The sequence below is a fragment of the Dendrobates tinctorius genome, unplaced genomic scaffold (genome assembly GCF_039654945.1).
Source record: "Dendrobates tinctorius isolate UK_male_01 unplaced genomic scaffold, ASM3965494v1 ptg000089l, whole genome shotgun sequence".
In the NCBI taxonomy this organism is placed as follows: domain Eukaryota; kingdom Metazoa; phylum Chordata; class Amphibia; order Anura; family Dendrobatidae; genus Dendrobates; species Dendrobates tinctorius.
Window position 1 is genome coordinate 11,149,233 of NW_027361757.1, and position 27,107 is coordinate 11,176,339.

A 27,107-nucleotide genomic window follows, 5' to 3' on the forward strand; every position below is an offset into this window, starting at 1 on the left:
AAGGCATTTGCAATTCTCAGAACAGAGTTAACAGGAGACATTACAGAGATGAGCTTTGGCTTGGAAAGAATAAAAAAAAAAAACAAAAAAAAAAAAACATACAGATGTGAGATCGGGTCCTGGACAAGCTGCATGTGGGTCAGCAAAAATGTGCACGGTGACATAGGCAGTCATTCCACAGCTTAGTGCCACTTATTCAGCTGATTTAGGAATGACGCCTATAATCCCTTACTGGGCAAATGTGCAAGTTATTTATTCAAGTTCTGGGCTGCCAGACAATGTGGCCAAAATTCTACATGACCCAGAAACCAAGATCAATTATTAACTGCAAAAGAACAATTTTACTTATAGTATCAGAGTGGCCATGGACCACTGCTTAGTAAATATTACCAATATAGAAAATCTGCTCTAAAAAGTTAGCCAGCTGCCTCCCCGACATGTTTCACCATTGCTGGCTTCTGCAGGGAATGAGGCTGCAAATGGTCATTAATTAGGACCCTATGACTTATATAAGTTTGGTTCATGATGTCATTGGGGTGATCCTACCAGTGAGATTGACACTTCAGCCAGTCCAATGACTCTGATAACTATCATAAGACCAAGTGCAATAGGTAAATGGAAAAAACAATCACAAAGTATAAACCTATAGGTTATGTACGTATAAAAACGTATTCTTACGCCCCCAATCTAATACTGGGCAGATACTGGCAATAATACAATGTCAGTACAATGGCTTGCAAAAGTATTCACCCCCGTTGGCATGTTACGTGTTTTACTACATTGCAACCTGGAATTTCACAGTGTTTGCATCAGCTCATGTAAAGAACATGCCTACAACTGTGAATATTTGGGTTTATTTTTTTATTGCGAAGCAAACAACAAATAGGACAAAATAACTGAAAACTGTAAAAAAAAAACTGCATAATTATTTACCCCCCCCCATTTTTTTACCCGCAGCACGGTCCTCAAAACATGTACACGGAGAACAGTTCGCACTGTCCTCCGTGTACACGGAAGGCCACCGGGGAAGAAGCGGCTGCTCTACGTGCTATACCCCGGCGGCTGGTGCTGAAGCCGGCTGTCACTCGAGTAGAGCAGAACGATGAGCAGTATATTAAAGTCCAAACGACAGCAGGTGGGGGCTTTTGGAACTGTTACCCCCATCATCCGACACTTGCTGTCGTTCAGACTTTAATATACCACTCATCGTTCTCTACTTGAATGACAGCCGGCTTCAGCACTAGCCGCCGGGGAACTGCACTTACAAGTAGCCGCTTCTTCCCCGGCGGTCAGTCGTGTGATCCTGATGCGGCATACAGTTGTCACACGTGTGCAGCACGTAGGACACACGGACATCACCGATACCGGAAATTAGATAGTTTCCTCTGGTGAACAGCAATCTTCAAATCTGACCACAGATTCTAAATTGGATTAAGGTCTAGGCTTTGACAAGACCACTCCAAAACATTTACGTTTCCCCTTAAACCAATCGAGTTTTGCTTTAGCAGTATGCCTTGGTTCATTGTCTTGTTGGAAGGCGAATCTCCATCTCAGTCTTAAAGCACTGAGACTGAAACAGGTTTTAATCAAGAATAGCCCTGGATTTTGCATCTTCCCCTCAATACGGAACATTTTCCCTGTCTCTCCTACCAAAAAAACATCCCCACAGCATTATGCTGCCACCACGTTTCACTGTGGGGATGGTGTTCTTGGGGTGGTGAGCTGTGGAGAATCATCGGATATTGAGATTTTTTTTAACCCATACCCTGACTTGTACTTGTTCGACAACTTTGTCCCTGACTTGTTTGGAGATTTCCTCAGTCTTCGTGATGTTGTTTGGTTAATGGTGCTTCTTGCTTAACCCCTTCAACCCTGGGCCATTTTCGTTTTTTGCTCCCCTTCTTCCCAGGGCCATAACTTATTTTTTTTGGTCAATATCGCTATGTGAGGGTTTGTTTTTTTGCGGGACGAGTTGGGCTTTTGAACAACATTGATTTTACCATAAAATGTACTGGAAAACGGGAAAAAAATCCAAGTGCATTGAAATTGCAAAAAAGTGCAATTCCACAATTGTTGTTTAGGTTTTTTTAACCATATTCAATAAATGCTAAAACTGCCATTATGATTCTGCATGACATTCCGAATACATACAGTTGTGTCCAAAAGTATTGACACCCCTGCAATTCTGTCAGATAATACTCAGTTTCTTCCTGAAAATGATTGCAAACACAAATTCTTTGGTATTATCATTTAATTTGTCTTAAATGAAAAAATACAAAAGAGAATGAAGCAAAAAAGCAAAACATTGATCATTTCACACAAAACTTCAAAAATGGGCCAGACAAAAGTATTTTCACCCTCAGCCTAATACTTGGTTGCAGAACCTTTAGCCAAAATAACTGCGACCAACCGCTTCCGGTAACCATCAATGAGTTTCTTACAATGCTCTGCTGGAATTTTAGACCATTCTTCTTTGGCAAACTGCTCCAGGTCCCTGATATTTGAAGGGTGCCATCTCCAAACTGCCATTTTTAGATCTCTCCACAGGTGTTCTATGGGATTCAGGTCTGGACTCATTGCTGGCCACCTTAGAAGTCTCCAGTGCTTTCTCTCAAACCATTTTCTAGTGCTTTTTGAAGTGTGTTTTGGGTCATTGTCCTGCTGGAAGACCCGTGACCTCTGAGGGAGACCCAGCTTTCTCACACTGGGCCCTACATTATGCTGCAAAATTTGTTAGTAGTCTTCAGACTTCATTATGCCATGCACACGGTCAAGCAGTCCAGTGCCAGAGGCAGTAAAGCAACCCCAAAACATCAGGGAACCTCTGCTATGTTTGACTGTAGGGACCATGTTCTTTTCTTTGAATGCCTCTTTTTCTCCTGTAAACTCTATGTTGATGCCTTTGCCCAAAAAGCTCTACTTTTGTCTCATCTGACCAGAGAACATTCTTCCAAAACGTTTTAGGCTTTTTCAGGTAAGTTTTGGCAAACTCCAGCCTGGCTTTTTTGTGTCTCGGGGTAAGAAGTGGCGTCTTCCTGGGTCTCCTACCATACGGTCCCTTTTCATTCAGACGCCGACGGATAGTACGGGTTGACACTGTTGTACCCTCAGACTGCAGGGCAGCTTGAACTTGTTTGGATGTTAGTCGAGGTTCTTTATCCAACATCCGCACAATCTTGTGTTGAAATCTCTTGACAATTTTTCTTTTCTGTCCACATTTAGGGAGGTTAGTCACAGTGCCATGGGCTTTAAACTTCTTGATGACACTGCGCACGGTAGACACAGGAACATTCAGGTCTTTGGAGATGGACTTGTAGCCTTGAGATTGCTCATGCTTCCTCACAATTTGGTTTGTCAAGTCCTCCGACAGTTCTTTGGTCTTCTTTCTTTTCTCCATGCTCAATGTGGTACACACAAGGACACAGGACAGAGGTTGAGTCAACTTTAATCCATGTCAACTGGCTGCAAGTGTGATTTAGTTATTGCCAACACCTGTTAGGTGCCACAGGTAAGTTACAGGTGCTGTTAATTACACAAATTAGAGAAGCATCACATGATTTTTCAAACATTGCCAATACTTTTGTCCACCCTCTTTTTTTATGTTTGGTGTGGAATTATATCCAATTTGGCTTTAGGACAATTCTTTGTGTTTTTTTCATTTAAGACAAATTAAATGAAGATAATAATACCAAAGAATTTGTGTTTGCAATCATTTTCAGGAAGAAACTGAGAATTATCTGACAGAATTGCAGGGGTGTCAATACTTTTGGCCACAACTGTAGACACCAAACACGTCTAGGTTCTTTTTTTATGTAAGTGGTGAAAAAAGACCTGTCTAGTCTCCATTTTTCATGATCGGACGTTATTCTTCATACTATTTTGGGGTAGATATGATGTTTTGATCACCTGTTATTGCAATGTTGTGGCAACCAAAAAACATAATTCTGTGTTTTTGATTTTTTTTTCTCACTACGCCATTTACCAATCGGATTGTTTTTATACTTTGATAGATCTGTCATTTCTGAAGGCAGCGATACCAAATATGTTTATTTTTTATTGTTTTTTTTTTTTGCTTTATTTTGAATGGGGGCGATTTGCTATGTGTAGCAGAATAGCTCATCTGCTATGAATGCTGTCAAGGGGTGTCCGCTCTTAGCAGATCGGCAATGAGAAGCACTGGTGTCTTCTGCAGACCCCCAGGTGTCATGACAACCCCAACACGCAAATTGGATTACAAAAATATTTAAACAGGTTGTAATGTAACAAAATAGGTAAATAGCCAAAGGGGTGGATACTTTCAAAGCCAATGTATATGCAGAGAAACCCCTTTACCACAGGTCTGGTATAGGTGGGTACGACATTTATGCACAGAAAAGTGCAGTGAACAAAGCTTAGCCAAGATGTGAGGATAGTCAAGAGGAACAGCCCACGGCCAGACGAGCGTTCTGCCGACATCTTCGGCCACCTTTAGATCTGAGGTTTGCATTGTAGCTAAGCTGTCATCTTCGGGTATCGCTGTATAGAATTATTGTAGCTATGCTGGGGGAACCGAACATTGAATTGTCTTCATATGTTTTTATATGTGAATAGACAAGTGCTGGGAAAAACCCAAGAGGAATATAACCAAGGTGCCTAAAACACTGCTGCCTGAACCTATTGATATCTGCGCTCTATTAATATCCATCTCACGGACACCCGCGCTTGTAGAGGCGTCAACTATTTTGAGGCAGCAAACCCTCTTCTCTGAATGATTACTTGTGACGGGCCGCTCTTCTGATCGGTGCACACATCACATGGAGAAATTAGTGTCTCTGGTGAGACTAGCGCCCATTTCCCAACACCGGCATCTTTTGTGTTAGTCTAAGATTCTGTCAGCAGTTCTGACGCTGCAAACCTGCTGACAGCTCTAGACAGGAATGAAGGTGGTGGTGTTAAAGGGAACCTGTGATGGCACAGAGGATATCCGATCGGCAGGCAGGAAGCTAGAGAGCACAAGGAGCTAATCAATAACATTTTAGTGGGAAAATTTTCAATAAAACGTGCATTTTTTTTGATTGAACTACCTGGTGTTTGTATGTGCACAAGTCTAGTGGGCGGGCCTACTCAATGATTGACAGCCTTCTCTATGCACGAGACTGCAGAGAGAGCAGTCAATCACTAATAGGACCGCAAAACTGGATCTCAAGGGATTTCAATGAAAAAAAATACAGTTTATACTGAATCTTTTCCAACAAACCTATAAATAATTCTGCTCAGCTTCTCCTCTATACCATGCTGTCCACAGATCAGACTGTACGCACAATGTTATAGGTTTCCATTAAATATGACATTAAAGAGGTTGTCCATTCTTAAACTACAAGTCTGCAGTCACGTTATGTGACTGCAGACTTGTGAATCTTCACATTGCACGCACTGCGCGGAGTCTCTGGTGCTGGGAACAGTGGTCATGTGACCACAAGTACATGATTTGCATACCCCAGACCACATTCCGTCTAGGCGGATTCGGTCCTTGCTCAATACACTTGCATAAAATGAGGCTGCGCCCATCTAGTTGGAATGTGACTGGGAGTTTGCAAATCGCGCGCATGTGGTCACATGACAGCCGTTCTCTGCACTGGAGACTCCTCGCAGTGCGTGCGGTGAGGATTCACAAGTCTGCAGTCACATAAAGTGACTGTCTGTTCTTAAACTACAAGTCTGCAATCTCTTTAAGCTTGAATGAGAAAGTGAGTGGTAGGTGATCCCTGTGCAATCCCTAGCACTGAAGTGCCATTGCACCTACACAATCCCCCTCTGCTCCTGAGTAATCGATGTAGCATCCAACCAGAAGCCTGCCGCTCAAGCAGGAGGAGAGATTGTGGAGCGCTGACTGAAGGGTTAGGGAATGCTGATGTAGCACTTGTGGAAATGGCTCACACCAGGTAAATACTTCACGTTCTCGTTCATGCTGCTGCTAACGAACTACAGAAAGGTATATATAATGCCTACTATCAGGATCTGTCAGCAATTCTGCAGGGACAAAACTGCTGATTGACTCCCTTAGCACTAAAGTGCAGAAATGAAATCTAAGCCTAGCATCAGCAAGTGTGACCCCACAATCCATCATTCCACACAAATCGTCAAAACCACCTTTGCTTTGATGACATCAAATTTTCACCACTTAAAAATGTTACATCTAATCACGTGTGCCACATTTTAGCAGCACAGTGTATGGGGAAAGCTGTAAGTAACTTAAAGTTGAATTCTCAGGACGAGTGAAAGTCAGAAAACTGCTGTATCAAGGACAGGTAAGTAATCAAGGCATGCCTGCACCAGCGAACTACAAATACCATTAGGGTGGCTTCTTTCCACTCTCTTCTATTTCAATGGTCAGTCTCCCTAATTAAAGTGCTGCGGTGGAGACTACACTTCCCAAGCTTCTTTACAATCTACCTACTACTGTGCGGATCTCAGCGCTCCTAGGGACTCATTTACACGGACTTACGGTACTTCTCCGGGAGCGCAGACATCAACACAGCGTGCTAAATGTGCAGGAATCAAAATATCATTTACGGTAGGTCTTTCTCATCAGCTTGAGCTAGAAAGTGTAAAGCACCGCTCGTATCCAGACACAAATTAGGATCGAGCTGACAACCATCCTGCCCAGCAAACCTTTCCTCCAACAGCAGCTCAACTGCAGGAATGCTCAAGTCCTCTACCTCCTAAGGCCTATGCAGAAGGCAGTATTACACCTGCAGAGAGCTAATAGGGCTGCCATAAAGATACAGGATCTCTCTCCTTGTGCCCCCGATTTATTCTCTCAGTACAAATCTGACACAAAAGGAAATTGTGAAAGGTTTGATGAGACTCCATATGTCTACAGGTAATGCCCTCGCAGACGCATTTCTTCTAGGTGAATATACACATCGCTCATATGTCTCTGTGCACTGCAATACAAACTGCGTCAGTCCGTGTGGGCCGGCTGCGTCAAGCACTGCAAAGCAACAGAGCTAACCACTGACCCACCGTGCTGCTCATGGTGCTTTAGAGAATTCACAAGTGACTGACTCGTTCACATTGTTATGTATTGCTTTTCTCTTCTGCTTAATCTGTCATCCCAGCACATATCTACTACACTGCTCAAAAAAATAAAGGAGACCCTGAATAACAACAGCATGAACAATCTACTCAGCCAATCTTATACTAGAGTACATAACATAGTTCGACATAGTTAAGACATAGGCAAAAGGTGAAAAATTACCTAGACAAAGAGCACAGGAGGATGACAGGATGGCGTGACCCCCTCACCCCAACGCACGTTGGAAGAAGCGATTGCGAAACGTGCGTTGGGGTAAGAGGGTCACGCCATCCTGTCATCCTCCTGTGCTCTTTGACTAGGTAATTTTTTACCTTTTGTCTACTATGTCGAACTATGTTATGCACTCTAGTAGGAGATTGGCTGAGTAGATTGTTCATGCTGTTGCTATTCAGGGTCTTCACTTGGCATTTTATGATTTTCTATACCTGGGGACTTTACCACTCATTTATGGACGTCATTAGATATATATTGAATATTTAATATTGATTTGGTGATGTTCCTTTGAATTGATAACCTTTGATACATTATGTGGAACGCTGTTTATTTGAAATAGGGCCATTTAGTTTGCACAGTTATACTTCCATCCTTTATATATTGATGGCGTATTAAATCCTCCCTTCTGGGCATTTTTCTGAATTTTATTCATTTCATATGTTTGTTTTTAACAGTATGTATAATAAAAAATGATTTTAGTGTCATTATCTGGATCTCTTCTTCGGCTAATATAAGCCCGATCTTGCTTGTTATGATGTTATGAAGTGCCAGTTGCTGTATTATGTGGACAAATCTTGATATACTTAATATTATTATTACATCTACTACATGTTGGGATATGATCTTGGAGATGGGAATACTCCTTTAACCTAACTAAATAACTATGCAAAAAAAACAGCTACAATCCACAACTCAATACAACTGATCAACATTTCTATTGGTCAAAAAGGATCTTTTTAGAAACATTACAATGATACCAGGGACTCGTGGCTTAGATATATGAACTCAAATATCTCTGGTTGGAGGAGTGCACAATGCAATCACATTTAAAGATCATTAATGATACCTACAGTGTAGAGAGAAAACTTAACTCTTTCTATAGATTTAAAAACCACCCCACCCCTTCCAAGGATCAATGGTGGCCAAAAAACTATCCTATTGTATGTATACAGACTGCCTGCAAAACTGGCGAGTAGTCCAATATATCCTATATTTATGTATTCCTTCCCATCTGCCCCCACACTATCTATAAAAACAGAGCAGGGTGGGCAAATTCAAGTGCTGGGGCGCATTAAACATTGCCATTTTTTGATAGTTACGGTACATTTTCATTTTTTTTTTTTTTAAGAGTCCAAGGAGAAACGTAGAAGACTGCCTCACTATATTATTGCCATTTTTGTATCAGCGGGGGGGGTCACGCATTTTGAAGAGTCACACTTGAGTACAGGGCTACACTTCACAGTTCTATAAAATGTTAGAATCAATTACCCACTGATTCCCTCACTTCTGCACCTGAAGCGAGTGTCAATGACAGAATAACCCACACACCTACTGAATGTCATGCGTGAGTGGCAGGTATTGTGCATGTGTCCTATTCCATTGAATAGGCGTAAGTGGTCGAGACTCCATCAGCATCGCTCACTTCTGATGCAGATATGGACATGGCTAAATGACCCCTGTGAGTCTTTTTTTTGCTAATGGTGAAAAAGATTTTTAATTACACATGGAGAGGAGACATCATTTCACCATAAACCCAGTGATCTATGGAGGCTGGGACTGCCTGATCCACACGATTATTCTCCCCACACTGTGGAAGCCTGGAGAACCACTGGGCAGGAAGAATACCCCTGACGTCATCTCTCCATCCTACGGATCAAAAGGTGTACCCAGAGATTGGACGAGTATTCTGTAAATGGAACAAGCAACAATAAAAGCCATGAAGTGTGGAATTCGGCAACCTCAACCCTTTGTTTCTCCACTCATAAATGGACATGAAAATTAAAGGTCTGAAAAACATTAGTGCAAACTAACCGTGGTGACTACGTTTGCACCGTCTTAATGTTATACATAGTACATCTCCTCCATTGGGGCACAGACCAGACGCCTACTGCTGTGCCTGGGTGTAAAGCCCCCGTTACACACTGCGATATTGCTAGCAATATCGCTGTAAAGTCACCAATTTTGTGACGTAGCAGCGATATCGCTATGTGTGATACTTACCTCTGACCGGCTCCCCCGCTGATTATCGCTGGTCGCGCAAGAACGGCCTGGATCATTTCTCGTCAGGCGCTTCCTGCTGGGCTTCCTGTGGCGCCGATGAGTGACGCGTGGAGCCGGGCGGGAAGACGTCAGGATCGCCTCATCTGACAGGTAAGTAGCAACCCCCGACCCCTGCGATGTCGCTGGTGAGATCTGCCTGTGTGGCAGCTCACTAGCGACCACTTAGCGATGCACCAGCGATCCATATCGTTGTCAGGATCGCTGGTGCATCGCTATGTGTAACGGTACCCTTATCTTCCAATACTTTACATGAGATACAGGTCTAGTGCTCTCTGTTATCAGCCCTTTCGGGCTAGTTATAGGGGAAAGTGGACAAAACTGACCCCAGCTGTCCCAATACACATACTATGAGCAGTGACTATTCTGGGGGTCCACAGCCCCTCAATAACAGCACGGACATGTAAAAGGCCACACACGGGGGCCCAGGGAGGGCAGTCCGGCCTGTTGTCCTCGCACAGGCCCGGAAATATGCCGAGGTAGTGTCTGCTCAGCAGCTCTCGGCCGTGGAGGATTGTGGGGGATATGTAGTCCTCTCGTATTCATGTCTCAGCACTACAGCTATCACGTTGAGGTAGAGCGCAGGACAAGCGGCAGCTCCGGGCCTCAGACACGTCACGTACACGGGCAGCCGCCAGCAGAAAACTGACACGGCTGTCTGTATCCTCCGTTCCAAGGAATACACGCTCATGAAACTGCAACTCCCAGCATGCAGCGCACAGCAGCCATGTTTCCGCAGCGTAGTCGCTCTTTTTACCACAGACGCGTTTACAAGACCTCACGCACTTTCAACGACCGCCTCCCCACAGTACTACATTGCCTGACACCGGCCCTTACCACTAACCCGCTCCGTGACAGAGCGGCGCTCTCATCTCTACCACAATCTGGACTCAAAAGTCATCAACAAACTACAATTCCAAGAAGCCTTTGCGCGTCCTACGTCGCAAGCGCATGCGCACCCAGATGTGACGCAACAACTTTCCCAAACCCAACTCTTCCCCCACCCGTCGATTCTCCGGTTTCCCTCTACCGCTCCTTACCCCGTGCTCGGTCGGTGGGAAACAGCTTCTGAGCCTTCTCCAGGAACCGGAGCGCCTTTTCGTTCTGCTGATGTTTGATGGCGTCTACGGCGATGCTTATACAGCGGAGCGCCTCGTCCCGGTTTGATTCCATTGCGGAATCACTGTTAATGGGAACTGGTGGGCTGCGCTCCTGAAGCGCGTCACCAGGAGTGTGGCACGGGGTGATGACGTGGCATTCTCTCTGCGGTCTGTGGACAGGAGAGCAGTCAAGTAAAGTCATGAGCATCAATAAAGTTGGTTTTTGGTTTCGATATTAATTTTTTTACACATGTTCCAGTTAGAAAATAAGAATGCTGAGCAAATAAGTATAATCACCGCAAAAGTAATACATGCCACCGAGCCAGAGCTACAGAGACCCCAAATAATCACCACATAAGTAATACATGCCACCAAGGGAGCGAGAGACCCCCAGCTAATCACCGCATAAGTAATGCCACCGAGCCAGAGCTACAGAGACCCCCAAATAATCACCGCATAAGTAATACATGCCACCGAGCCAAGGCTACAGCGACCCCCAAATAATCACCGCATAAGTAATACATGACACCGAGCCAGAGCTACAGAGACCCCCAAATAATCACCGCATAAGTAATACATGACACCGAGCCAAAGCTACAGAGACCCCCAAATAATCACCGCATAAGTAATACATGACACCGAGCCAAAGCTACAGAGACCCCCAAATAATCACCGCATAAGTAATACATGACACCGAGCTAGAGCTACAGAGACCCCAAATAATCACCGCATAAGTAATACATGACACCGAGCCAAGGCTACAGCGACCCCCAAATAATCACCGCATAAGTAATACATGACACCGAGCCAGAGCTACAGAGACCCCCAAATAATCACCGCATAAGTAATACATGCCACCGAGCCAAGGCTACAGCGACCCCCAAATAATCACCGCATAAGTAATACATGCCACCGAGCCAAAGCTACAGCGACCCCCAAATAATCACCGCATAAGTAATACATGCCACCGAGCCAAAGCTACAGCGACCCCCAAATAATCACCGCATAAGTAATACATGCCACCGAGCCAAAGCTACAGCGACCCCCAAATAATCACCACATAAGTAATACATGCCACCAAGGGAGCGAGAGACCCCCAGCTAATCACCGCATAAGTAATGCCACCGAGCCAGAGCTACAGAGACCCCCAAATAATCACCGCATAAGTAATACATGCCACCGAGCCAAGGCTACAGCGACCCCCAAATAATCACCGCATAAGTAATACATGACACCGAGCCAGAGCTACAGAGACCCCCAAATAATCACCGCATAAGTAATACATGACACAGAGCCAAAGCTACAGAGACCCCCAAATAATCACCGCATAAGTAATACATGACACCGAGCCAAAGCTACAGAGACCCCCAAATAATCACCGCATAAGTAATACATGACACCGAGCTAGAGCTACAGAGACCCCCAAATAATCACCGCATAAGTAATACATGACACCGAGCCAAGGCTACAGCGACCCCCAAATAATCACCGCATAAGTAATACATGACACCGAGCCAGAGCTACAGAGACCCCCAAATAATCACCGCATAAGTAATACATGCCACCGAGCCAAGGCTACAGCGACCCCCAAATAATCACCACATAAGTAATACATGCCACCAAGCCAAAGCTACAGTGACCCCCAAATAATCACCACATAAGTAATACATGCCACCGAGCCAAGGCTACAGCGACCCCCAAATAATCACCGCATAAGTAATACATGCCACCGAGCCAGAGCTACAGAGACACCCAAATAATCACCGCATCAGTAATACTTCCACCGAGCCAAAGCTACAGCGACCCCCAAATAATCACCGCATAAGTAATACATGCCACCGAGCCAAGGCTACAGCGACCCCCAAATAATCATCGCATAAGTAATACATGCCACCGAGCCAGAGCTACAGAGACCCCCAAATAATCACCGCATAAGTAATACATGCCACCGAGCCAAAGCTACAGAGACCCCCAAATAATGACCGCATAAGTAATACATGCCACCGAGCCAAGGCTACAGCGACCCCCAAATAATCACCGCATAAGTAATACATGACACAGAGCCAGAGCTACAGAGACCCCCAAATAATCACCGCATAAGTAATACATGCCACCGAGCCAAGGCTACAGCGACCCCCAAATAATCACCGCATAAGTAATACATGCCACCGAGCCAAGGCTACAGCGACCCCCAAATAATCACCGCATAAGTAATACATGACACCGAGCCAGAGCTACAGAGACCCCCAAATAATCACCGCATAAGTAATACATGACACCGAGCCAAAGCTACAGAGACCCCCAAATAATCACCGCATAAGTAATACATGACACCGAGCCAAAGCTACAGAGACCCCCAAATAATCACCGCATAAGTAATACATGACACCGAGCTAGAGCTACAGAGACCCCCAAATAATCACCGCATAAGTAATACATGACACCGAGCCAAGGCTACAGCGACCCCCAAATAATCACCGCATAAGTAATACATGACACCGAGCCAGAGCTACAGAGACCCCCAAATAATCACCGCATAAGTAATACATGCCACCGAGCCAAGGCTACAGCGACCCCCAAATAATCACCGCATAAGTAATACATGCCACCGAGCCAAAGCTACAGCGACCCCCAAATAATCACCGCATAAGTAATACATGCCACCGAGCCAAAGCTACAGCGACCCCCAAATAATCACCGCATAAGTAATACATGCCACCGAGCCAAAGCTACAGCGACCCCCAAATAATCACCACATAAGTAATACATGCCACCAAGGGAGCGAGAGACCCCCAGCTAATCACCGCATAAGTAATGCCACCGAGCCAGAGCTACAGAGACCCCCAAATAATCACCGCATAAGTAATACATGCCACCGAGCCAAGGCTACAGCGACCCCCAAATAATCACCGCATAAGTAATACATGACACCGAGCCAGAGCTACAGAGACCCCCAAATAATCACCGCATAAGTAATACATGACACAGAGCCAAAGCTACAGAGACCCCCAAATAATCACCGCATAAGTAATACATGACACCGAGCCAAAGCTACAGAGACCCCCAAATAATCACCGCATAAGTAATACATGACACCGAGCTAGAGCTACAGAGACCCCCAAATAATCACCGCATAAGTAATACATGACACCGAGCCAAGGCTACAGCGACCCCCAAATAATCACCGCATAAGTAATACATGACACCGAGCCAGAGCTACAGAGACCCCCAAATAATCACCGCATAAGTAATACATGCCACCGAGCCAAGGCTACAGCGACCCCCAAATAATCACCGCATAAGTAATACATGCCACCGAGCCAAAGCTACAGCGACCCCCAAATAATCACCGCATAAGTAATACATGCCACCGAGCCAAAGCTACAGCGACCCCCAAATAATCACCACATAAGTAATACATGCCACCAAGCCAAAGCTACAGTGACCCCCAAATAATCACCACATAAGTAATACATGCCACCGAGCCAAGGCTACAGCGACCCCCAAATAATCACCGCATAAGTAATACATGCCACCGAGCCAGAGCTACAGAGACACCCAAATAATCACCGCATCAGTAATACTTCCACCGAGCCAAAGCTACAGCGACCCCCAAATAATCACCGCATAAGTAATACATGCCACCGAGCCAAGGCTACAGCGACCCCCAAATAATCACCGCATAAGTAATACATGCCACCGAGCCAGAGCTACAGAGACCCCCAAATAATCACCGCATAAGTAATACATGCCACCGAGCCAAAGCTACAGAGACCCCCAAATAATGACCGCATAAGTAATACATGCCACCGAGCCAAGGCTACAGCGACCCCCAAATAATCACCGCATAAGTAATACATGACACAGAGCCAGAGCTACAGAGACCCCCAAATAATCACCGCATAATACATGCCACCGAGCCAAGGCTACAGCGACCCCAAATAATCACCGCATAAGTAATACATGACACCGAGCCAGAGCTACAGAGACCCCCAAATAATCACCGCATAAGTAATACATGCCACCGAGCCAAGGCTACAGCGACCCCCAAATAATCACCGCATAAGTAATACATGACACCGAGCCTGAGCTAGAGACCCCCAAATAATCACTACATAAGTAATACATGCCACCGAGCCAGAGCTACAGAGACACCTAAATAATCACCGCATCAGTAATACTTCCACCGAGCCAAAGCTACAGCGACCCCCAAATAATCACCGCATAAGTAATACATGCCACCGAGCCAAAGCTACAGAGACCCCCAAATAATCACCGCATAAGTAATACATGCCACCGAGCCAAGGCTACAGCGACCCCCAAATAATCACCGCATAAGTAATACATGACACCGAGCCAGAGCTACAGAGACCCCCAAATAATCACCGCATAATACATGCCACCGAGCCAAGGCTACAGCGACCCCAAATAATCACCGCATAAGTAATACATGACACCGAGCCAGAGCTACAGAGACCCCCAAATAATCACCGCATAAGTAATACATGCCACCGAGCCAAGGCTACAGCGACCCCCAAATAATCACCGCATAAGTAATACATGACACCGAGCCTGAGCTAGAGACCCCCAAATAATCACTACATAAGTAATACATGCCACCGAGCCAGAGCTACAGAGACACCTAAATAATCACCGCATCAGTAATACTTCCACCGAGCCAAAGCTACAGCGACCCCCAAATAATCACCGCATAAGTAATACATGCCACCGAGCCAAAGCTACAGAGACCCCCAAATAATCACCGCATAAGTAATACATGCCACCGAGCCAAAGCTACAGAGACCCCCAAATAATGACCGCATAAGTAATACATGCCACCGAGCCAAGGCTACAGCGACCCCCAAATAATCACCGCATAAGTAATACATGCCACCGAGCCGAGGCTACAGCGACCCCCAAATAATCACCGCATAAGTAATACATGCCACCGAGCCAAAGCTACAGAGACCCCCAAATAATGATCGCATAAGTAATACATGACACCGAGCCAGAGCTACAGAGACCCCCAAATAATCACCGCATAAGTAATACATGCCACCGAGCCAAGGCTACAGCGACCCCCAAATAATCACAGCATAAGTAATACATGACACCGAGCCAGAGCTACAGAGACCCCCAAATAATCACCGCATAAGTAATACATGACACCGAGCCAAAGCTACAGAGACCCCCAAATTATGACCGCATAAGTAATACATGCCACCGAGCCAAAGCTACAGAGACCCCAAATAATCACCCCATAAGTAATACATGCCACCAAGCAAGAGCTACAGCGACCCCCAAATAATCACCGCATAAGTAATACATGCCACCGAGCAAAAGCTACAGCGACCCCCAAATAATCACCGCATAAGTAATACTTCCACCGAGCCAAAGCTACAGCGACCCCCAAATAATCACCGCATAAGTAATACTTCCACCGAGCCAAAGCTACAGCGACCCCCAAATAATCACCGCATAAGTAAAACATGCCACCGAGCCAAGGCTACAGCGACCCCCAAATAATCACCGCATAAGTAATACATGCCACCGAGCCAAAGCTACAGAGACCCCAAAATAATCACTGCAAAAGTAATACATGCCACCGAGCCAAAGCTACAGAGAGCCCCAAATAATCACCACATAAGTAATACATGCCACCGAGCAAGCGCTACAGAAACCCCCAAATAATCACTGCATAAGTAATACATGCCACTGAGCCAGAGCCACAGAGACCCCCAAATAATCACCCCATAAGTAATGCCTGCCACTGAGCCAAGGCTACAGAGACCCCCAAATAATCACCCCATAAGTATTACATGTCACCGAGCCATGGCTACAGAGACACCTAAATAGGCACCGCACAAGTAATACATGCCACCGAGCCAAGAACACAAAAACCCCCAAATAATCACTACATAATACATGCCACAGAGCCAAGGCTACAAAATCCCCAAATAATCTCTGCCTGCAGTTCCTCTCTCTTTGCAGAGACATCAGCGTATTCACTGCCGAGGCTCCTGTCTTGCCCCTTCCGGGTCTGCTGCTGCCCGTGGTGCATGCACTCCTAGCAGGTCTCCATTAACTGTTCTTAGAGCGTGCGCTCACGCACTTCCTCTTTCTTACAGGAGGCACGTGCGTTCCTCTAGGATGTTCACAGCCAATAGCTGGAGGTCTCTTACTACTTAAAGTGCCTCCTCCAACATGGATGTGCCTGCGCAATGTTCTGAATTTGTTCCTAACACTCTTGTCATTTCTCAGTACTAGCATACCTCCCAACCATCCCGATTCTCGCGGGACAGTCCCATTTTGACCCCCCCACCTGTGTCCCGCCCGGGATGCTATTTTTCCCCACACTGCACTGAGCCGCCACGCCCCCCCATGCACCGACCCTATCCTCGCCCTCCCAGATACCCACCGGCCACCGCAGCCCCTCACTGATGAATCCCAGCAATGACATCGCTGGGACACTCTGTGCACACAGAACCTGTGATGAGGTCACGGGGGGGGGGGGGGAGTCAGGGGTCACATGATCAGGGGCCTCTGTCCAAGGCCCCTGATCATGTGACCCCTGACTCCTCCCCTCCCATGAGCTCATCACATGTCCTCTTCGCACAGCCCTTGATGTATGCAGGACACTACTGTGCTGGTTGTCATGGTGCTGGATGAGGTGAAGTTTATGTGTGGGGTCAGGAGGGGTTTACAGGGTGGATGTAGCAAAGCCGTGTGTGTACGAGGTGTATGGAGCGGAGCCGTGTGTGTACAAGGTGAACGGAGCGGAGCCGTGTGTGTACAAGGTGAACGGAGCGGAGCCGTGTGTGTACGAGGTGTATGGAGTGGAGCTGTGTGTGTGTACGAGGTGTACGGAGCGGAGCCGTGTGTAAGATAAGATAAGATAATCCTTTAATCGTCCCACCATGGGGAAATTCGGAGCATTGCAGCAGCAAGGCAGGAACAAGTACAGATACAGATGCATAAAGGCATTACATTGACAGTAGGTAGGTACATATACGAAAAAAAAAAAGATATAACCGGACTATCACAACTTTGGATCTATCAGTTCACTGTTTGGGTCGTTCTACGTTTTGGACAGTGCTGGTTATAGAGCCTAACTGCAGCAGGAAGGAAGGACTTTCGATAGCACTCCCTCTCACATTTAGGATGAAGTAGCCGGTCACTGACAGTACTGCACATCTTTGTCACGGTCTCATGCATGGGATGGGAATCATTCAGCACCATGTAGCTCACCTTGGCCAGTATCCTCCTGTCGCCTACTTCCTGAACGGGATCAAGGGGGCATCCCCGGACAGAGCTGGCCCTTCTAATCAGTTTGTCCAGCCTATTCCTGTCCCTGTTTGATATGCCACTACCCCAGCACGCCACACCAAAGAAGATGACTGATGCCACAACAGAGTTGAAGAAGGATGCAAGGAGTGCCCCCCTAACTCCGAAGGCTCTCAGCCTTCTGAGCAGATAAAGCCTACTGTGGCCCTTCCTGTACACTGCATCCAAGTGATGGGCCTAGTCAAGCTTATTATTGAGGATAACACCAAGGTACTTATAGGTGTCGACTATCTCAATGTCATTTCCCTGAATGTTCACCACTACTGGTGGATTTTTTCCCTTGCGAAAGTCCACCACCAATTCCTTGGTCTTCCCGGAATTAATTCTAAGGTGGTTCCTCTGACACCACTCCACAAAAGCTTGGTTAGTATCTCTGTACTCTCTTTCATCTCCTCCTGTGTTGAGGCCGACTATTGCAGAGTCATCAGAATACTTCTGCAAGTAGCAGCTAAATGAGTTGCACTTAAAATCCGCAGTGTACAGTGTGAAGAGAAAAGGGGCAAGAACTGGACCTTGAGGTGCCCCTGTATTGCAGATCACCGTGTCTGACACACTGTCCCGAACCTTTACAAACTGAGGTCGGTTCGTGAGGTAGTTAAGGATCCAGGTGGAGAGTTGGAGGTCCACGTCAACAAGGCCCAGCTTGTCTCTAAGTAGACCTGGCTGTATGGTATTAAAAGCACTAGAGAAATCGAAGAACATTATTCTCACAGTGTTCCCAGGTTTCTCCAGGTGAGAGAGAGTCCTATCTAGAAGGTGGATAATGGCATCATCCACACCAATGCCCGGCCTGTAGGCAAACTGGAGAGAGTCCATATCCGAGCTCACTAGAGGACGGAGACGTGTGAGAACCAATCTCTCTAGTACCTTCATCAGGTGTGATGTCAATGCTACAGGTCTATAGTCATTAAGGTGTACGAGGTGTACGGAGAGGAGCCGTGTGTGTACGAGGTGTACGGAGCGGAGCCGTGTGTGTACGGAGCGGAGCCGTGTGTGTACGAGGTGTACGCAGCGGAGCCGTGTGTGTACGAGGTGTACGGAGCGGAACCGCGTGTGTACGAGGTGAGCAGAGTGTGCGCACTTGGTGTATGAAGCGCAGCCGCGTGTGTATGGGGTATGCGGAGCGGAGCTGCATGTGTATGGGGTGTTTGGAGTGGAGCCGTGTGTGTACGGCGTGGAGCCAAGTGTGCACGAGGCATACAAAGTGGGCTTTTCCCACGCATACAGGAGTACACGGCGGAGCCCTGAGGAGCCCTTTAAAACTCGTTCATGATGTTCCACCGGAAGTGATGTGCTGGAAGATGACCGGAAATTAGGTAATTTCATGAGGAGATTGTGACGGAACCATGGAGGCACTTCACGGAATGCTTAAGATAAATCACCGTGTCCTCCTCAGACAACGGAATCACCTTGGAATCCTGCACCTGGAGGCTCAGGTGGGCATTACAATGGGAGTCGGGCTGCTATAGTATCTTTATAGAATCTTTCTTTATTTCTTTCTTTCTCTGTTTCTTCCTATGTTCTTCCCTTCTCTCTCTGTTTCTTTCTTTCTCTGTTCTTTCTTGGTTTCTTTCTCTCTCTCTGTTCTTTCTTTCCCTCTGTTCTTTCTTTCTCTCTCTAATCTCTTTTTTCTTTCTCTCTGTTCTTTCTTTTGCTCTCCATCTGTTGTTTTTTTCTGTCCCCTCTTTCTTTCTCTATCTGTTCTTTCTTTCTCTGATCTTTTTTTCCCCCTCTTTCTTTCTCTTTCTCTGTTCTTTTTCTTTCCCCTTTTTCTTTCTCTGTTCTTTCTTTTTATGTTCTCTGTTCTTTCATTCCCCTCTTTCTTTCTCTCTCTCTGTTCTTTCTTTCTCTCTGTTCTTTCTTTCCCCTTTCTTTCTCTCTCTCTGTTCTTTCTTTCAATCTCTGTTCTTTCTTTCGATCTCTGTTCTTTCATCTTTCTCTCTCTGTCCTTTTTTCTCTCTCTGTTCTTTCTTTCGCTCTCCTTTCTTTCTCTCTCTGTTTCCTTTTTTCTCTCTCTTTTCTTTCTTTTCCTCAGTACCTGTCAGTGTGCCAACAGTACCAGCCACTATGCCCATAATGCCTGCCACTGTGCCCTCAGTACCAGTCAGTGTGATCAGCAGTGCTAAATCGGTGTTGTTGGTCGTGGACATGGGTGTGACTAGTTGTGAAATGGGTGTGGTCGGAGGCATGGCTTAAAATTTGCCGTGGCGCTAGTATCTTGCCTGCTGCACCCACCAGTGCTCACCTCAATGGCAGCCGAGTCAGCTGCACCCGCCAGTGCTCACCTCAAATGGAAGCCGAGCCAGCTGCACCCGCCAGCGCTCGCCTCAATGGCAGCTGAGCCAGCTGCACCTGCCAGTGCTCACCTCAATGGCAGCTGAGCCAGCAGCACTCGCCAGTACTCGCATCAATGGCAGTCGAGCCAGCTGCACCTGCCAGTACTCGCCTCAATCTTAGCTGAGCCAGCTGCACCCGCCAGTGCTCACCTCAATGGCAGCTGAGCCAGCTGCACCTGCCAGTGCTCACCTCAATGGTAGCCGAGCCAGCTGCACCCGCCAGTACTCTCCTCAATGGCAGCTGAGCGAGCTGCACCCACCAGTGCTCGTCTCTCCATCAAACTGTCCTGTCTGCACCTGACATCTTCTCTGCCTGCCTGCATCTGTTGGCCATTCCACTGGGCTTTCCAAGCTACCCATTCCTAGGGGTCAGCTGCCAACTACCCAAGGTCAGTACTGGAGTAGCACCTGAACCACCTCCCTTATCTCTCCACGGATCGCAGTGTCGTTAGCTGCTGCGTGTCTGTGGTCAGATTGGGTGAGGCTCCTAGTTACACCCCTCCAGGTCTTCCTTGGGCTTTGGCACAGTGGTTCCCCCACCCAGCCCATTGCACATAATTAATACATGCCACCAAGCTAAGGATACTCAGACCCCCAGATAATTACCATATAAATAATAATTCCACAGAGCCAAGAATACAGAGACCCTCAATCACACTATCCCCACAGTGAAGGATTATGCTTTGAGGCTGTTCTTTGGCAGTGTCATGATCCAGGCTGGGTTTTGTATCCTGTCTCTTTCCCGGTCTGATCATGTCAAGGGTTAACTTTTCTCTGCCTCGTTCTGCCTTTAGGCTGGCTTTTTCTCTCCACGGCATCCTGCAGGCGGTGTCAGTTATAGCTTCTGCCTACGGCATGAGTAGCTGACTTATACCCTAATTTGTCCTCCTGCTGTTGCTGACTTTGCCCATGTTTGTTTGTTCCCCTCTTCCTTCCCGACTCTGTATTCCCCGTTTCATGTTTTGGACTCACTGGTATTTGACTTGGCTTGGACTCTGACCTGCTATTTGTCTCTTGTCTTTGGCATATCTGCTCCTGACTAGTACTGACCTATTTGGCTTGTTTCTGACTCTGAGTTTGTTTATTCCTTTGACTAATATTGACCCGGCTTGTTTGACTATTCTGCTGGTGGCCTCGCTGCAGGTCTGCTCTTGCTGTGTGCAGTCCTCCAGTCTATTGCCATCTAGTGGAGCTTGCCTCTACCTGCATAGCAGCAGCTTGACAGGCAGCCTGAACTGGGGCTTTAGTCAGTCAAGGTGGAGGCAATCATGAGCATTTCCAAATATCAGCCAATTTTACAACTGCCCTTCAGTACTCTGCTTAAAAGCTGTAGATGAAGTAGAATTTAACCTTTTAACACAACAAGCCTAAGTGTACCTCCATATCAACAAAATAATTGTTTTGCCAGAAGATTAGAGTTTTGGTATGACCCAGCCAGAGCCTGGACCTGAATCCAATCGAAAAAAACATGAATATGGTTTGATCCAAACCATTCCATTGTAGCTCGGGCAGTATGTTTAGGGTCGTTGTCCTGCTGGAAGGAGAACTTACACTCCAATCACAAGTCTTTTGCAGCCTGTAACAGGTTTTCATCCAGAATTAACCTACTGTATATTTATCTCCATCCATCTTTCTAACAAATCTAATCAGCTTATCTGTCCCTGCTGAAGAAAGCATACATTCAGCATGACATTGCCACCACCATGTTTGACGGTGGGGATGGTGCTATACTGTATAAGCAAAGCATAATAATAATAATTTGAAATATTTAGAAAACCATGTAACATTTCCTTTTACTTTTCACAAATACTTGCTACTTCGTGTTGGTATATCACATGGAATCCCCAAAAAATACACTTAAGTTTGTGGATGTTACATTAAAAAAATGTGGAAACGTTCACAGGATATGAATACTTTTTCAAGGTATCATTCTGTTGATGTCATCACTGCTGTTCCCAGTCAATGATGTGACTTTGTTGTGTCATATAAACGCTGCAGTCAATCTACGATCACTGGCCGGCTGTAGACTTTACTATTTTGTCAAATCGGATATCAGTTCTGACAGATTATTGATGAGCTTCAGCTGGTTATTAAATAAAAAAACATGCCTGAATATTGTCAATATCCTTTAAAGCACCCCTCCAGAGTTTTGATTTTTTTCTCACCGCTTGAGTGACGCTTTAACTCCTTTAGTACCTTAGACGTATCCATATGGCCAGGTCGCCTTGTACTTAACAACCTTGCATGTATAAATATATCCAGGCAATTTTGCACGCAGAGTGGCTAAATGCTGCGACTACAGCATTTAGCCAACAGGCAGAGGTAAGAAAGCACCTCTTCCATGGGATCAGTGCCCCTGCAATGTCACCCTGAGGGCCCGATGGCTACCACGTGACCCGATGTGGTCATAATGACATCTGGGTCACCAGATACTAGCAAGTTAGTAAAATCATGCGCAGTGCATGATCTAACTTGTGTCTGCAGCACTGACAGGTTATACAGCATAGCAATGTTCCTGCATTGCTATACCTTGTAACTGTGATTAGACTGCAAAACGTGAAAGTCACATAGTGGGACTAAGCAAAAAAAGTGAAAAATATTATAAAAATTTTTAAAAAATCATAAAATAATATATATATATATATATATATATATATATATATATATCCAAGAAACAGGAACAGCACTCCGTTTTTCAGGGTGAGAAAGAGCTATTTTATTTAGCCCATAGATGAAACGTTTCGGTTCAAAAAGCGAACCTTTCCTGCTTGAGAATGGTTCACTTTTTGAATCGAAACGTTGCATCTATGGGCTAAATAAAACAGCTTTTTCTCACCCTGAAAAATGGAGTGCTGTCCTGTTTCTTGGATTTGGATTTGTGTATTGCAAGGTTTGGTATTAAATGAAAAAATCCAAAGGAATGGAAAAAAAAGCTGGGCTTCTTAAAACCGCGCTGACCAGAAACACACCTTCCGCAGCAGAGGTAACAGAAAAAATCCTTTAATGAGCCTACGCGTTTCGTGGCTTAAACCAGCCACTTCATCAGGGCCTCAGGAATAATCACAAGTTTCAGATATATACACAGACACAAATCATTACAAATACACCTTCCCTTTGACATCATTTCCTGTGAAAACGCCCACATATCATCTAAAAACAATTGTATATATAAAAAAAGCTGCTTATACATGCTATTATGCTCTAAAATCCAATAACATTTCATCAATAACGTCAAACCTTAATATACCAAAAAACGTATCAAAAATTTAAAAAATATGTAAAATACGTGGAATCGAACCTGCCACATCAAACGGGCTCAAAAATATAATTCACATGCACAAACACTCTAGACCCTCTAGATGATAGATCTACAACAAAGACAGCCTTTCCTCTTACATTGAAAGGCACCTTTCTTCTCATAAAATATACTACTATTTAATAAAGTATCCCTAGAGGATATGACACTAGGGGCTAAGAGGTTTTTAATAGTTGGGGCCCTTCTAAAAATCACCCCCGGCTTCTGATCTACCACCTTATTCAGCATGGGATCATTTAATATAATTTTTCAATGTTTTCCAATATACGACGAATCTGACAATTTTGCACAGAAAAAGTAGTAATAAAATTCACATTATAGTCATCCACATTTTTTTGTACCTTGCAAGAATTAATCAAATCATTCTAAGTGAGATATTTGACTGATTTATATGCTCTTTTTATCAGTCTAGATGGATACCGTATTTTTCGGACTATAAGACGCACCGGACCATAAGACGCACCACGATTTTCAGAAGGAAAATAGGGAAAAAATAATGTGTCAAATAGGGGTCCGTCTTACAGTCCAAATTCAGCTTACCTGGGAAGGGATCCGGCACAGGTGGAGTAGTCACAGGGGTCATTCAGTGGTCCAGGCTCATGCGGTGGCAGGTTGGTTGTGCTGGGGCAGCTGCGCTGGGGCTGGGGCAGGTGGGCTGCGCTGGGGCAGGGGCAGCTGGGCTGGGGCAGCTTTGCTGGGGCAGGTGGGCTCTGCGGGGTGAGGGTGGCGGCGGGCTGTGCTTCAATGCAGGGGCGGTGGCTCCGCCGGCATTTCCTCGCAGCCCGGAGGCCCCCGCACATCCCTTGCTGGCCGCCACCATGTTGCGGTGGCCTCCGGGAACATGGACGCCGGAAAGATGGCCGCCGGTCCGGGGACGGTGCATGCGCGGGTTCAGATCTCATCCCGAGATCTCGGGGGACGAGATTCAAATCTCGGCAACGAGATCTCATTCCCCGAGATCTCGGGACGAGATCTGAACCCGCGCATGTGCCGTCCCCGGACCGGCGGCCATCTTTCCGGCGTCCATGTTCCCGGAGGCCACCGCAACATGGCGGCGGCCAGCAAGGGATGTGCGGGGGCCTCCGGGCTGCGAGGAAATGCCGGCGGAGCCGCCGCCCCTGCACCGGAGCACAGCTCGCCGCCACCCCCGCACCGCAGAGCCCCGCTTGCTGCCACCACTGCACCGCAGAGCCCCACCCGCTGCCACCACCGTACCGCAGGTTAGTATATTGCGACCATAAGACGCACCCCCCACTTTCCCCCAAAATTTTGAGGGAAAAAAGTGCGTCTTATGGTCTGAAAAATAAGGTAATTTCTTTCCCGAAATCTATTTAATAGAATTTTACTCCCCTCCTCAAAGGTTGTATCAGAGGAACAATTCCTTCTAATCCTAGAATATTGGTTCAAAGGAATATTCCTAAGCCAGGGCCTATAATGGCCACTGTTATAATGAACATAACCGTTGGCATCGACCTTTTTAAAATGATTACTGGTACAAAAAACTCTTTTTGATTTGGTAATACAATATATCATCAGATGCGGGGGACTGCCATGGGCTCGAGGGCAGCACCTACATATGCTAATTTATTTATGGCTGTCTTCGAGTCCTGGCATATCCTCCGTGGTGATTATGGGGTTAAATTGGTTTTATACAAACGTTTTATCGATGATATTATTGTCATTTATAATAATGAGGGGAATGTTGAAAAATTTCTAGATGGGGTGACAAATAATTGTTGGGGTATAGAATTAATCCCACAGATTGATAGAGAGAGTGTAATTTTTTTGGATCTCACTATTTATATAGATGACTCTGGCAGGATTTGTACCAGTAATCATTTTAAAAAGGTCGATGCCAATGGCTATGTTCATTATAAAAGTGGCCATTATAGGCCCTGGCTTAGGAATATTCCTTTGAACCAATATTCTAGGATTAGAAGGAATTGTTCCTCTGATACAACCTTTGAGGAGGGGAGTAAAATTCTATTAAATAGATTTCGGGAAAGAAATTATCCATCTAGACTGATAAAAAGAGCATATAAAGCAGTCAAATATCTCACTCAGAATGATTTGATTAATTCTTGCAAGGTACAAAAAAATGTGGATGACTATAATGTGAATTTTATTACTACTTTTTCTGTGCAAAATTGTCAGATTCGTAATATATTGGAAAAACATTGGAAAATTCCATTAAATGATCCCATGCTGAATAAGGTGGTAGATCAGAAGCCGGGGGTGATTTTTAGAAGGGCCCCAACTATTAAAAACCTTTTATCCCCTAGTGTCATATCCTCTAGGGATACTTTATTAAATAGTAGTATACTGTTTGAGAAAAAAGGTGCCTTTCAATGTAAGAGGAAAGGCTGTCTTTGTTGTAGATCTATCATCAATGCTACTAATAAATTTCAGTCCTTTAGTTATCCTAGTGGGGAATTTAAGATCAAATATAGGATGACTTGTATGACGAGTTTTGTCATCTATTTGATCCAATGTAAGTGTGGGAAACAATATGTTGGTAGGACATCTCAACCATTACATAAGAGGATTAACTCACATAGATGTAATATTTGCAAGGGGTTTATGAAGCATGGTTTGTCCCGTCATTGCATGGTGAGCCACCAAGACTCTGTATCCCTGACAGTGCTTCCCATTGATCATGTATCTGAATATACCCAGAATAGAATAAAAAATCTAAAGAGAAAAGAAACTTATTGGATTTATAAATTAAACACACTGCAACCGATGGGTTTAAATGAAATTAGTGATCTTTTTTAGATATATTTGGGGAATTATTTGAATTTTATTTGATAAGCAATTTATGAGTATGGTTTTTAGGGTTAATAATTCTGAAACATTTCTGAAGTCAGTGTACTCTAGAGGGTTTGTGCATGTGAATTATATATTTGAGCCCATTTGATGTGGCAGGTTCGATTCCACGTATTTTACATATTTTTTTAATTTTTGATATATTTTTTGGTATATTAACGTTTGACGACATTGATGAAATGTTATTGGATTTTAGAGCATAATAGCATGTATAAGCAGCTTTTTTTTATATATACAATTGTTTTTAGATGATATGTGGGCGTTTTCACAGGAAATGATGTCAAAGGAAGGTGTATTTGTAATGATTTTTGTCTGTATATATATCTGAAACTTGTGATTATTCCTGAGGCCCTGATGAAGTGGCTGGTCTAAGGCACGAAACGCGTAAGCTCATTAAAGGATTTTTTCTGCTACCTCTGCTGCGGAAGGTGTGTTTCTGGTCAGCGCGGTTTTAAGAAACCCGGCTTTTTTTCCATTCCTTTGGATTTTTTCATTTATTGCCAGCGGGACACCAGCGACGACCGGATATCTAGGAGTGATTCCCAGTTTGTTGTGACTCACACAACTATAGCAGGTGAGTCTAACTGATTGGGGATTTCATTGCAGTTTCTTAATAGGCGATACACCCTATGTGCGCTTCCTATTTTTGTTTATTCTAAGGTTTCGTATTTGCCTATGGGAACTCTGCACCCAGACTCTTTATTGTGCTGCTCTTATTCCATATATATATATTCAGTTAGGTCCATATATATTTGGACAGAGACATTTTTCTAATTTTGGTTCTAGACATTACCACAATGAATTTTAAACAAAACAATTCAGATGCAGTTGAAGTT

The 27,107-nt window shown here is 45.2% G+C and overlaps 1 protein-coding gene across 1 annotated transcript in view; it reads right to left on the reverse strand.

The window, feature by feature from the left end:
• The window catches only part of DNAJB12 (DnaJ heat shock protein family (Hsp40) member B12), a 71,089-nt gene extending 54,140 nt beyond the window's left edge, over positions 1-16,949 (reverse strand). Inside the window, exons 1-2 of the mRNA XM_073585807.1 lie at positions 16,868-16,949; positions 10,390-10,619 (exon numbers count right to left, since the gene is read on the reverse strand). Coding sequence (XP_073441908.1) covers positions 10,390-10,522 — 133 coding nt within the window. The 5' untranslated portion in view covers positions 10,523-10,619; positions 16,868-16,949. The remainder of the gene's footprint in view (positions 1-10,389; positions 10,620-16,867) is intronic.
• Positions 16,950-27,107: the final 10,158 nt, after the last annotated feature.